This window comes from Tamandua tetradactyla, chromosome 14, assembly GCF_023851605.1.
Source record: "Tamandua tetradactyla isolate mTamTet1 chromosome 14, mTamTet1.pri, whole genome shotgun sequence".
NCBI lineage: Eukaryota > Metazoa > Chordata > Mammalia > Pilosa > Myrmecophagidae > Tamandua > Tamandua tetradactyla.
Window position 1 is genome coordinate 46,411,597 of NC_135340.1, and position 13,288 is coordinate 46,424,884.

Genomic DNA, 13,288 nt, shown 5'->3' on the forward strand with positions numbered 1-13,288 from the left:
AGATACAGGCCTATGATCCGTGTAGAAATTTCTGAAGAACTTACAATAATTTCTTCCATTTTACCAAAGGTTTCAAGGATTATTTTAGCAAACAGATGTCAGAAATCAACATTTCAAAGTCTTTGAAGGTAGGGTTTTCCCTTCTTTAGGCTGATGAGTTTATTGAGGCTAAGCTCTAAGTCTGGGAATAGGCCTCTTCTCACATAGAAGGCTCATGAGACTAGGGGAATCTTGAACACTGTTGATATCTACTGTAGTCACTGACACAGAGTTCGGCCTCTGAAATTCCAACCACTGTAAACAGGTCAGGTCCTACGCATTTTCCTTTCAAAGCCAGTCTTATGAACAAAATATGGAAGACAATACATTTCTTATGGTGATTTTGAGTACATGCACGAGGAGGTCAAATACTGAAATTTCCTATGTCCTTTGAAATGGGTTGGAGGTTCCCTATAAACAGTTTGGACATTTCCAATAAATAGGCATTTATCATCATTTCTTTTTTTAAACCAGGCTAGGTTGAGAAATTTGACAGTAGCAACAAAGCTAAATTGTGTTAGTCATTCAGTTTCTAAAATTTATCTTGCCTTTCATACATTTGAGTATTCAATATCAGATTATGTTTCCAAAGGACTGGGTGAGTTGTTCAAATATCTGCACAGAGTCATGCAGAAGTTAAATCATCTATCATCTTTTGTAGGTTAAAGAAAACTATGGTTTTCACAAATATGGTCTGAATAATATGACTTCCTTGCTGCATGCAGGGTAGTAGCTATCAAAAGCCACTTCCTAAACCCTGGGACATCAGAATGAACTGCTCTGGGCAGCCTGTACCTACTGCCCATTCATGGAGCACACCCTTGACTAAGGAAGGAAAGGCAAAGATTCATGAGGCCAAGGACCACTTTTGGGCCCTTTCTCATCTCCTGAATTCTTTACTGTTCTGGGTTCCAGCCTCAGGCACATTCTGGTCTAACCTGTCTTGTTTTCCACTTCGACTAGCTTCTCTTTCATATGGTAGACCCTGCTGGTTGTCTACCCTCTACCCATTCTCCTCTTTCTTAGAAAAAGAACTCCATATTATTCAAGGTGGCATTGTGCCTTGCTAAATGTCACACTACCCAGCCTCCCCTGATGCTAGGTAAAGCCATGCAGCCAAGTTCCAGATAGTGAGATGCTAGTGGAAGTTGTTAGATGGCCTTTCTGGGAAAGCTCTCTAAAATGAGATCAGGTAGCTGAAAAGTGCCCTTTTGTCTTTTCTACTTCCTGCCTGGAATGATGATATGATGGCTGGAATTCTAGTCACCATATTGTACCATTAAGTAACCTTGGAGATGGAAGCCCATGACAGAGGAGTGAGGATTTCTAAAGAAGAGTAAAATACTGGCCTTGGATGGATCTCTTTGGACTTCCTCTATGTGAAACTGAGCTTCTAACTTTTTTAAGCCACTATAATCAATTGCAAGCAGCTGAATGTAATTTGAACTTGAGGTTCGAAGTTGGTAATGCTGTTTGATTTCTTTCATATTGATTTGTCAGGCATGCTTTTTCAGGGTCAGATGGCAGGTTTTATCAGAACTGCCAGCTGCTCATTCTTTCGATCTTGGTTTAAATGAGCTTGGTAGATTCTGACTATGCCTTGAGTGGGAAGGAGTGAGAGGAAGGAAGTATGAGTAGTTAGGAGACTGAGAACAAAATCTTAAGAAACAAACATTTCCTGGAAGGAAGAAGATTTTGAGCACTTTGTCTTAAAATGGGATACAGTTTTAGCAGGAAAAGTTTTGCTTTGGCCACTCTTCTTCGAGGAGGCGCATTTTAACTCTTGCTCTCTAGTGAAATTCTTTCTGCAGGTTCACAACGGTGGGTGTGGAAAACCATACATTCTCCCTTATGCACACAAACTCTCCTCACCTCTCTCTCAAGCCAGATTGAGATGGTATTTGTGGGTATTTGTGGGGTGATCCTGACCCCGCCTCTCCTATGTGTTCATACTCTCTCTCTGGCCCCCAAATAATGCAAACAGGCTCTTCTTCTCCCTGTCCCCAGTTTCCCATAGAATTCAATGTCTGTCAATAAATATTAAGGAACTTGATCCCTTTGGAGGTATTTAACTGATCTGTAGGTCTCTTTTATCATTTGTACTGCAGCTGCCAAAAGGCAGTTGGAAAAAGCAAGGATGTAGGTCGGGAAGAAGGTTTAGAGGTAATGATCTGGGAATCTACCATGTGGATATATGGTTGGAGCAGCACAAAATGAAATTACTGAGTATGTCAGTAGAGGAAACAAGCACAAGAGTAGAATTTGGGTAATAACAAAATTAAGGAGAGACAGATTTCCATTGTCAAAAGACAAGTAATCCGTTTTTGAAAGAAAATAAAGCCATGCTCCTATAATCACAGTCACGTTGTCTGACTTAGAAGTAAGAGCTTATTCAGCTTTGTCTCAAAGCCTCCTGCACAGGACCCAGCCTGAGGCAGCCATCACATCAGGTTTACTCTCATTCCCTTCAGTTCGAGAGACGGGTTGTATTACACCAAAGATTACACCATTTAAAATTGTTCATTTCTATATTCAGAGTGTTTCTGATTCTCAGAACGGAAGCTAAGAAGCCGCTGTCTCTTATAGAGAGAATTGATTAACCTATCTTGACTTATCTCCTGGCACAAGGAGTGGATTTGCCCTGCCCTGATCACACTACACCTGCAGTTCTTGGTATTTTGGATCAGCTTCAGACTGAACACTGACCAATGGAAGCTTCTTTTCAGAACACTGAAACTTGAAATACTGCTGTGACAGGGCTGGAGGAAGTACAAAGATTTCACATGATGAGCAAAAACAGGAGAGGACAGGATTAAAGAGAGGAAAGGTGGGTCTCTTTAATATCTAAAGGGCTGCCACAAGAGAGATACGTTTTGTGCGGCTCAAGAGAGCAAAATTAGAGCCAACGGGTAGGAGTTACAGCTCAAAATAACTTCAACTATCTGAACCTGGTATGGAGTGGACACATGGCAACGCTGTACCTGTTTTGTCTCCCTTTTCTCCCTCACACAACCTTGGGGGACAGTCAGGGTTAGGAAAAAGGAAGGAGGTATTTATTCTTCTGAGTGGAGTTTAGGTGAGGTCATGCCCTGTCAACTTTCAAGTCCATAATTCCAAGTCAGGTAATTCCTTTAGATGAAGAAATAACCTGAAAAAGTAAAGGCATACATGTAGGAAGGATGCATTTTTAAGCAGGAGTCATACGGCCATGATGCTCCCTGCGGTTCAGGCAAGATGAGTTGAAAAGTGGGGGTGAATGAATTAATGATGATCTCAAAGACTCGCTGACATTGCCATTTTTAGCAGCTGTCGAACACTGTGCAAGTAGAACATGGTCCATCTTGAGTCTTGATCATCAATAGTGACAAATGCAATTAAAGAGCTATTCCAGGAGCAAACCTACTCGACTTTTATTTTTGTTTTCACCTCTAATTCTGACAAATACCTTCTCTAAAGTGCTAATATAATTATGTTATCAGAAATGAGTAAACTGATGACCTCAAAAGCAGGATTTCTTTTGAGAAAGTGAGTATGATGTATAACTTCCTATGGATAAGTTAGGAATTACATATATATATATTATGTATTTATTTAAAATATATAATATACATGTACTATTAATATACATATAATTTATATCATTTATAATATATACATTTGTTTAATATGTAATATATTGTATGCATGTACTTATATAATATATATTTATATAAATGTATGTAAATATGGTGTTATGTTGAAGTGCTTAATATAAGTAATCTTAAATAAATTATTCTGAATAGTACAATCTATCTACTAAGAGAAATGTTAAAATGGACATATTTCATGTCCCTGGCAAAATGGAAGGTCATTCAGAAAGTTAGCAAAGTTCCCCTAAATATTCCTAGGTCTCCTCAATATCTATAATAGGGTATCTTAAAATTGATATTTCTAAAATTTATATTTTAGACCTTAAACTTTAAGATGTAAAGGTCTCTAATCTTATACTCTAAGAGTCAATGAAAAAGTCAGTGTGTACGTTATCAATACACTTTATGATTTTACAGATTTATCATCCCAAAGTCTTCATATTTTTCAAATAATTATTGTTTAATTATAATTGGTGCACCCAATTAAGTGCACCAAATGAACATACTGAGTTTGGAAAAAAGAGTGAATTACACAGAATATCTCTGGCATTCCATGAATAAACTTGTCTAATTAATAACTTTAGAGCTTTACAGCTTTTGAAGTTTAGAGGAACAGAAGGGATGAGCAGATGGTCATGACCTGAGGAAAGTGACTGATGGGAGAACAGGGGAGATACATGGAGTCAGCATGAAAGGCTGAAGGTGAGGGACAGGGAGAGTTTGGGCATCCTGGACAAAGTTTCCTGATGGAAGAACTCTTGAAGAATGGGGTAGCAGGTTTGGGTAAGTTCACTGTGCTGTGTTCTCTTTTCCTATCTCTTTTCTCTAAGTGATGCCCAGATGTTAGAACAGAGACATCCACTGTGAGGTGCTTCCTACAGCCTCCTATCTTTGAATCTCATGCCATCAGACTGCACCAAATTGTCTAATAACTTCAGCTCACCCCCCTCATTTATCCATGTTTTTAGCTTCTGGCTCACTTCTCCATAACTTGGCATCAGTCTTAATTCTCAGTGATTTCAAAATACGGGTAGATGATCCACCCAACCCTGTGGCCTCTGAGGATCCTGCCCTCCCCACATGCCTCAGAACTCAATTCCATGGTCATTTCCATAACTGCAACCTCCTTTCATCCAAAATTTTTAACTTCCATGCATCTCACTCTCTGACCACACCACTGTTGACCGATACCCAGAGTCCAACAATCCTTCAACCCCAATGGGACCAACAATCCTTTGTTCCTTTGCCTTTTCATTAGCCCCCTCATGTCTTCACTCCCCTCCATCTTTCAGCTTAAATTCTATGACCAATCTTAATAATTATCCTCTTACATACACCCTCAACATCCTAGCCCATTTTGGTTGTCACATTCATTTTGCAAAACCCCATCCCTGATTAAATTCAACACTCTTCCTGCTCTGAGTCTGTACCTGGCAACTGAACTCAGTTGGGGAAAAAGAAAACTTGTTGATGGGTCTCATTTTAAATTAATGACCACAGAACAAGTTGTCTGTATTGCTGTCTTCAAGTCCTTTTCTTCCATTCTCTTAACCTCCTCCAAAGAGGCTTTCATCTCCACTTGAAAGTATTGTCAAGGTCACCTAGAACCTCCACACTGCTTAATCTAATAGTCCATTCTCAGTTCTCATCTAATAGCATTTGAAACAACTGATCATTCTTTCCTCCTGGAAACATGTTGTGAAGTTGGCACCCAGGACGGAACACTGCAGGTTTTCCTCCTACCTCAATGGTTGCTCTCCCTCAGTCTCATTTGCTGCTTTCTCCTCTTCTTCCTGACCCCTTAATGTTGGAAAGACCCAGACCTCAATCCTTGATCTTTTCTCTCTTTTCCTCAATCCTCTGTTTATCTCTTCTAGTTGCATGGTTTAAAGGCTACATATCAATATGTTGATGACTCCCAGATCCATATGTCTATTACCAGATCTCTCCCCTGAACCCTGGACTCATATGTCCAACTGCTCACTCAACATTTTCATTTTTATATCTAAAAGGCAGCTCAAATTTCACATGTCCAAAAGTGACCTCTTGATCATCCCCTCAGAAACTCTGCCCATAATCTTGCTGAAATCAATGCTAGAAATGCCATCTTTTCATTTTCTTAGGTTAAAATACCTGGAGTCATATTCTTCTCTTTTCTCTTATTTCCAATCTGGAAAACCCAAGAGCTCTACCTTTAAAAGAGATCCAGAATCAGACAACCTCATTCAACCTTCACTGCTTTAGCCACCATCAATACTTGCCTGGGTCTTTGAGAACAAACTGGCTCCACTGCTTACTGCCCCATAAATGTTGATGGGGCAGTGAATCAGATCACATGACTAATTTGCTCAAAATCTCCAATTGCTTCTCATCTCACTCAGAGTAAAAGCCAGAGTCCTCACAGTGGCCTCCAAGGTATTAAATGTTGACTCGTGTTGCCTCTCTGACCTCATCACCTCCTGCTCTTCTCACCCCTCACTCTCCTCCAGCCACGCTAGATGGTTGCACACTCATTCCTCACTATGTGCAACCAGATGTTCTCTCTTCCTTAAACACTCCTTCCTGAGACCTGTGTACTTCTCTACCTCAAATCCCTCAGATCTTTGTTCACATGTTGCTTTCTCAGTAACACCCTATTTAAAACTGTGACTCCAGCTCACCCAGTTACTCTTAAGTCCCTTTACACCCTGCTCTATGTAATTTACTCCTATAATATGTTTATTGTCGGTATCCTCAACCCCACTAGGATGATAACTCCCTAGAGCAAAGTTCTTCGTTTTGTTTACTCCCAGTCCCCCACATTCTTAGACCTATGCCAACCAGTATCTGTTGAATGAATGAGTAAAAGAATAACAGAGGGGAAGATATGCATCACTGCTGTTCTTATTTAACCTGTAGTAGCCTGTGAGGATGGTGAGGATGGAGGGGACTGGCCCTGCCACTCACCATACAGAATCACTGCACGACACCGGGATGTAGGGGGAGTGGGGCAGCTGGTGGCGGTAGCTGGGACCTCCCATTATCTCGCCTATAAAACTAACTGACATCATTGTTCCATCCTGTTCTGTTGTCCAAATTAGCCCCAGAAGAGAGACAGACAAACGTCCCCAGATCTCCTCCATACCTGTTGTTGTCCACATAGCGAATCAGCATTGGGTAGAAGGCATAGAGATCTCTGCAGAGGACTGCAAACTCGTCCAAGATGAGGAGCTCTGCCTCTTGAGTGTCACTTTTGCTATCAGCTTTCAGCTGCTCCTCCTCCTGCACAATCTTGACAGCCTTTTTCTTCAGCTTCTCCAGAGTTGGGAGGAAGTGACTCTTCAGCAGGTCAGGCCTGGCTTTGCTGATTATCGGCTGGGCATACACTGCATTTGGAAACAGAAGGCCTCACCATCGTTTCACATATCATGGTAATTGATGAAAATGAAAGAAATGATGATGAAAACTGAGGCTGTGAAACCCATCGAGGCAGGACAACACTAGTCCCTTATTCCTTTCTTTAAGATTCCTTAATCTTCATTTTGGCACGTTCTTCCTTAAAGCCATAGTTAGGAAGCCTACAGGAGAAAGTCCCTTTCCTGCCCTGCTGCTTTGGGCCTCCCAGAAACCCCTGTTCCCCTCGAACTCCTTAGGCAGACATGAGGTATGTCACAACTCTCAGCTCTTCATGACAGATTACCTTGTTTCATTTTATAGTACTTTTGTATTGGTTTCGACTCCTTAACTAGATGATAAACTCCTTGAAGGAAGACTTTTTTCATACTAAACCAGCACTGTGCTGAGTAAGACTAGGCACTCCACATATACTTTCTGGCTATTTTAGTCTGTTGTTAAAAACATAATAATCCAATCACAGCTCTCAGTCACCACTTGAAATTGTCAACCTGGTAAGTGGAAGCTCCTTTGGGCCCTGAGTCAGACAGAGGGCCGAATTGGGTCAACTCTAAATGAACAGAGGCTGGGTAGTCACTAAAGTCAAAGAGCAGAAACAAGGAATCAGTGGGGCTATGCTTTCAGCCTTCTTAAAGACAATAAAATGTCTTACCCGACTTCTTAAATGGAACATCCATCCCATTGGTCTAATTCACAATGAAGATCAGAATCAGAGAATGAATGAATGAATGAAATCAAATGAATAGGAGTCATGAACCATTAACATCATGCATGCAAACGTATATTGCAAAGTTTCTTTAGTTCAGGGCATTTCAATTGGAAACAGTTTACATTTCAGAAATCTTTCTTTTCAATACCACTTTACTTTTTAACTTTTATAAAAAAAAGTTTTAGAAAGAGAAAGTTAAGGGAGCTCTCTGATGAAATGCATTAAATAAGAAAGTCACGATTTGTAAGTGCTGTGCTGGTTCCCATTCACAGCTCAAGGTCACTCACACTCCACCTAACACCCAGGAGTAGCTCTGCTTTGGACTTGTAATCAGAAGGACTATTCCTGATGTGGGTGATTTGGGGTTACTAAATGGGATTTTGTTTATTCACCTGGAATTAAGAGACCTGATTGACTGAAATCTGGATTCACCTGGAGGAAAACAGGATTCCATTCTATCCCCATCAGCTCTCTTTGTGCTATGATACTTTTCCTCTTTGAACCTCTAGGGAGGTAAGGGAGCAGATCCTTCCATTTCTTTCCTTCCCTAAATCCAGATTTATAAACTAGAGTTCATTGGCAAATTGCATTACAGTTAACAATATAGGCTAGGATTAATGGGTAAGAAAAGAACACCAACTTTATTCTACTTATGTGTCTACAGAAGCCTATATTATCAGCACCAAAATATTTATAATTTTGACTTCATTTCAGAGACAGAAAGGGGGTAGAAAATTTTCTTCCTTGGTCTTGCAGAGGGCTATCCATTGGTCTGTCTAGGATGGTAAATTCCCAGAGTTGGGCCAATAGTCCCCTTTGGCTCTAGCCACTGTGTTTCTTTGCCCAAATTATATGCATGAAGCTGTTACTGATGGATGGACTTCTCTATCCAAATGTAGGTCCATCAAAGGCAATGATTTTGCCTTGGCTTCTATCTTCTCAGCATATAGTCTGAGACGGAGGATAATAAATATTCATGGTTTTCTGACTAGAGAAAGGGTGCTTATTCATTTTCAAAGTCTCCTTTTCTGAGGTTACTTCAGGAATAAGTAATACTCCAGGAATGAAAGCCTACTGCATACCAGGATTTTCAGTGGGAGACAGAAGAATAAAAGAAAAAAACCAAAGTCCCAACCCTATGATACTATGTTAGAAACTGTCTTAGAAAGCAGAAAGTGTAATACAAATGCAAAATGACACTGAGGAATTTACAGCCTAGATGGGAGCAAGTTTTATACATATGAAAACACACAGGTCACTTATCAAGGAAATTATGGACAATTATTACTATCAGAGCAAATGAGGCTCCTAAGTGCTAAAAGAAAACAAGGGGATGATCATGAGAGCTGGGTGGAGTTCATCAAGGAGTAGGCTTCCTGGAGATTTGTGGGGCCTGGCTTAGCGGGGCATGGGCAAGAGGGTCTGCCCGAGGAAGTTCTATAAGGGTCTAAATAAATTCTTTTTATTATTAAGGAACTGAGAAACAAAAAAAAAGTTTAACAATAGAGCGTGCGTAAAACCATTATGGGATCAACCAGGGAAGAAAACAGAATCCAGCCATCTTGGTCCCTGGGCGAGGACAGGCATTCGTCTTACCTGCAATGCGCTTCATCCAGGAGGCCTCGTCAATGCCCAGGTTGTTGTTGATGATTTTCAGAATGTTGCCCAGGATGACACTGAGGTGTTCTGAGGTGACCTTGGTGCAGCACGGCCCGGCACTGGGGGGCAGGTTCTCTGGACCCCGCTCCCACCAGTAGGACAGGTAGTTGCAAAGCATGGGTAAGATCACCTCGATGACATGGGGCATCTCCGTGTACCGGGCCCCTGACTCTGCCAGGTCGTTGATTTCCTTCATCAGGCCGTCCAGAGGGGGGATGTCAGGACACATCTCTTCCACTGTGTCCGGCATTCCAAGAACTGACCAAAGGGTACAGGAAGAACCACAGGACAGTAATTCAGAAGCACAACTGGTGCCTCCTCCCTCCCTCTGTTGCACTCTTCCTTTGGTCCTTAGATATAAGCTTCCACTCCACATTTGGGGACCCTAGATGAGGAATGGCTTTTGCCCTCTGTGTAAAGATTGCAGCTTCCAGAGGACATGTAGCCCCTAGATGTCATATTCAGGTCAAAACAATTATACATATGGTTAAGGAGTATAATAGAGACATGGCTGAGAGAAATTTTATAATTCTCTTTGATAAAGCCAGTCCTACTTCTCCCTCATCTCCTACTTGCTTGGGCTTTAGTGCTTCACTGCAGGAAAGGGGGTAATATGAGGAGAAAAAACAATTAGGTTTTATTTGTCAAGACATGGTTCAATTACCTAAATCACTGGATCATATCTGTAGTGTTTAGAAAAGGAACAGGAAAACTGTCTCATCAAATACCCCTTCAGCTGGATGCGGAACAACAATACTTTCCATCTGGTTACAATTTTGAAAAAACTTTGCATGTGTCGATTTCTGTATTTACAACAGAAGCTATTGACCACCTGAGGTGACCTCTGCCAAATCTTCCTGCCAATCACTTACAACTTCTTGTTTCTGAAGGTTTATTTACAAGAAATAGTACTTTAGCTCTATTTTTTCCTCAGATTAAATAATTCAGGTCACTTCATTGAACTGGGACAGACAGGATGAAGTGGCAACAGATGGAGTTCAAGGAGAGTTGTCATATACAAGCATAAGGGACAGAAGAAGCCAAGGGGACTATCTGTCCTGCTTTCTTTAAGGTAAATGACACTCTTTCTTGTAAGACGGGGGAAGAGACCAGAAGCATCCTGAGGTTCTTAACAGGTGAGATTTCTGTCTTCCATCTTAAAGACAATAAGGGCTCTCAGTGGAGGCACCTGGGAGGTTTCTGAATGGAGAACCCCAAAGCTTTGCATGTACATCCATTCATTGAATTGTTTCTGCAAGATTTGCTTGGGGCCTTGAAGTTTTTCATGAAGGCAGATCATATGCAGACTTCACTCTTGAACTAAAGTTTTCAAACTGGGGCAAAAGCATCAGGCACCAAAGGAATGATGTGGAACATTTTCCTGGAACATCAATTTCACTAGAAGGTTTAGGGAAATTATTCTTTTTATATTAGGAATAAAATACAAAGTTCTCATTAATTTTAAGGACAAAGCAGAAGACTTCAAATAAAATCTTATGTTTAGTGAATTAGGTTAGACTCATTGGTCCTTTGCCATTAGGGTTGCTGCTGACTTGAGGTGTCCCTCTTCTCTAGATTTTAGGTCCATTCAAATTGACGGGTTAAGAAAATAAGAGAGGCCACACCAAAGTCCATGGCCTTGGGGAATATTGACCAGTTGAAAAGGACTATTTTGATTTCTCCTATGGAGAAATGCCTGGAAGAGAGATGCAGAATAGTGCCATCCTGGCTATCTTTGAGAGAATGAACCTGCACCTAGGACAGGCAGTTCTATTGGGTATGTGCAGTTGCAAAGTGATGAACCCAGGAGAGCCAGTGAGGCTCTAACATCCTTTGCACAATAATGACTTTCTGTTGTTATCTCTACAGTCTTTTGTTGGGGGGTAGGGGCAGGAGTCCAAAGATTTCTCTTCACTGGAATTCAGGAACGGACCAATGTCATTCAAAAACCAGACAATATAAAAGGACTAGTAGCATGAAAGTCAAAGAGCTCTGAATCTGAGATTTACAGTGGAAGGGAAATACATGGACCCAAGTCCACTGTCATTGCCAGTCATTTACCAAGAACAAGTCTGCCTGAATCCTGCAGCAGAGCAACAACAGTCATGAGTGAAATAAAAATGGGAGTCTGGGGAGACTCTCATAAACCAAAAAAATTGTAAACATTCACTCTTATAAATAGGTAAACACAGAGAAGTCAATTTTTCTGCCTTGGGGCTCTGCACCTAGAACAATGTCAACTGCCATAAATTTAAGTCTGCAATTTTTGTTATAAGACTATCAATGAGAAGGGTCAGGCATGTGTGTGTGTGTTGTTTAAATGTCACATACACAATACATCATCATGGACTCTTTATCCCCCCACTTAAGAAAACCACAGAAATGCCTGAAGCTATTGCACTTGAGTCATTACAATGACTTTTAAAAGTTATTTATATGTAATTGGTTGTTGAATGGAACAAACATTTGTGATTCAGAAGATGTTTTATGCTTCAAATGCCCCATAATAAACCCACAGAATGAACTCTGCTGAGCCAAAAAACAGCCTCAGCTCAGTCCTATTAAAACTAGACATAAGACCATACTGGGTGGAATCATTAGAACACACTGTCCTTCCACATTCTAGATCAATGGTTTTCAAAAAAGTGGATCTCAGACCAGCAGCATCAGCATTACCTGGCAAAGTGTTAAAAATGCAAATTCTTGGGCCCTTCTCCAGACTTACTGAATTAGAAACTCTAGAGTTGGCATCCAGCAATCTTTATTTTAATAAGCCTTTCAAGTGATTCTGATTTAATGAGTTAGATTCCAAACTCCTGTTTACTTCACTAGGCAGGCAGTTCTTCACTCAAGAAGACAGCATCACAGAACATTATCTCTTTACAATATAGGCAGGTGGCATACATTGGAATTGGACCTTCTTTTTCTCTGGTGGATAATGCCATATAGGATATGAGAAACTAGCTGGTGACCAGGATGTTTTGGTAAATCCAATTCTGATTAATAGATCACTACAACACATAACCAAAGATTTATCTATTTTTTGAATAACTGGCATATACAACAGTATTAAACCTGTTCTAAGCATATTTTAATTTTTTTTGGATGAGTCAGGAATACCTCCTATAGATCATTGGAACTATAATGTGAGTACTGCTAACAAAGCACCAAGAGCCAATTAACAGAGATGTCCAATTGACTGAAGCCTTGATAAATCAGTTCATACTATATTTCTAAATTAGAGGATCACATCATTTGTCATCCTAAACATCCCTCCTCTCCTGTATCCTTCAGGCCATCCACTTTGTATCATGAATGGAGCCTATGGTCTTTAGAGTCCATTAAGCCATCTCTGTCACTCAGTTTCCAGAGAAAGACAAGCTGGAAATAGATTTTTGCTGGTCTCAAAGAAAGTGAGAAAGAGTGAGTTGAGGTTGAGGAGGTTGGGAGAAGTTTATCTTTAGTGGATTTCATATGGGGCTTTGGAAAGTTGAAGCATCTTGGCAAGCTCTGAGAATACTTGTTGCTACTGTATTTCAGCTCAGGAATAGAATTCTACTAAGTGGCCTTGTCTAAACTGTCTTGGTGTTCATTTCTGGGGACAAAGTGCTCCTTTTATGTGAAGTAATGAGAATCAAGTGGGAATAAAGTTGCCATTGGTTGACACTCTGCGATCTTAGATGGAAGGAATAGTGTGACAACATAAAGTGTGGCAGGAACCCGGGGGATTGCTAGAAGAGTCTCCTTTCTGGTTCACCTGTTTGTCAACCCTAAGATGGTAGGTAAAGAGTAAAAAAAAAATGTAGTTTCTCTTCTTTCTACTTCATGTGTTTTTGCTACTACTTATCTCTACTTTTGC

The 13,288-nt window shown here is 40.6% G+C and overlaps 1 protein-coding gene and 1 long non-coding RNA gene across 6 annotated transcripts in view; one reads left to right on the forward strand and one right to left on the reverse strand.

Moving 5' to 3' along the window:
* The window catches only part of RYR3 (ryanodine receptor 3), a 498,481-nt gene that overhangs the window by 53,396 nt on the left and 431,797 nt on the right, over positions 1–13,288 (reverse strand). For all 5 annotated transcript variants that reach the window (XM_077127361.1, XM_077127358.1, XM_077127359.1 and 2 more), the window contains exons 66-67: positions 9,367–9,687; positions 6,793–7,033 (exon numbers count right to left, since the gene is read on the reverse strand). In XM_077127361.1, coding sequence (XP_076983476.1) covers positions 6,793–7,033; positions 9,367–9,687 — 562 coding nt within the window. The remainder of the gene's footprint in view (positions 1–6,792; positions 7,034–9,366; positions 9,688–13,288) is intronic.
* LOC143655869 (uncharacterized) lies at positions 1,232–9,615 on the forward strand. Its single transcript, XR_013162321.1, has 5 exons — positions 1,232–1,502; positions 2,668–2,866; positions 4,255–4,370; positions 6,749–7,078; positions 9,244–9,615. It is a non-coding gene; the product is annotated as an uncharacterized LOC143655869 (long non-coding RNA).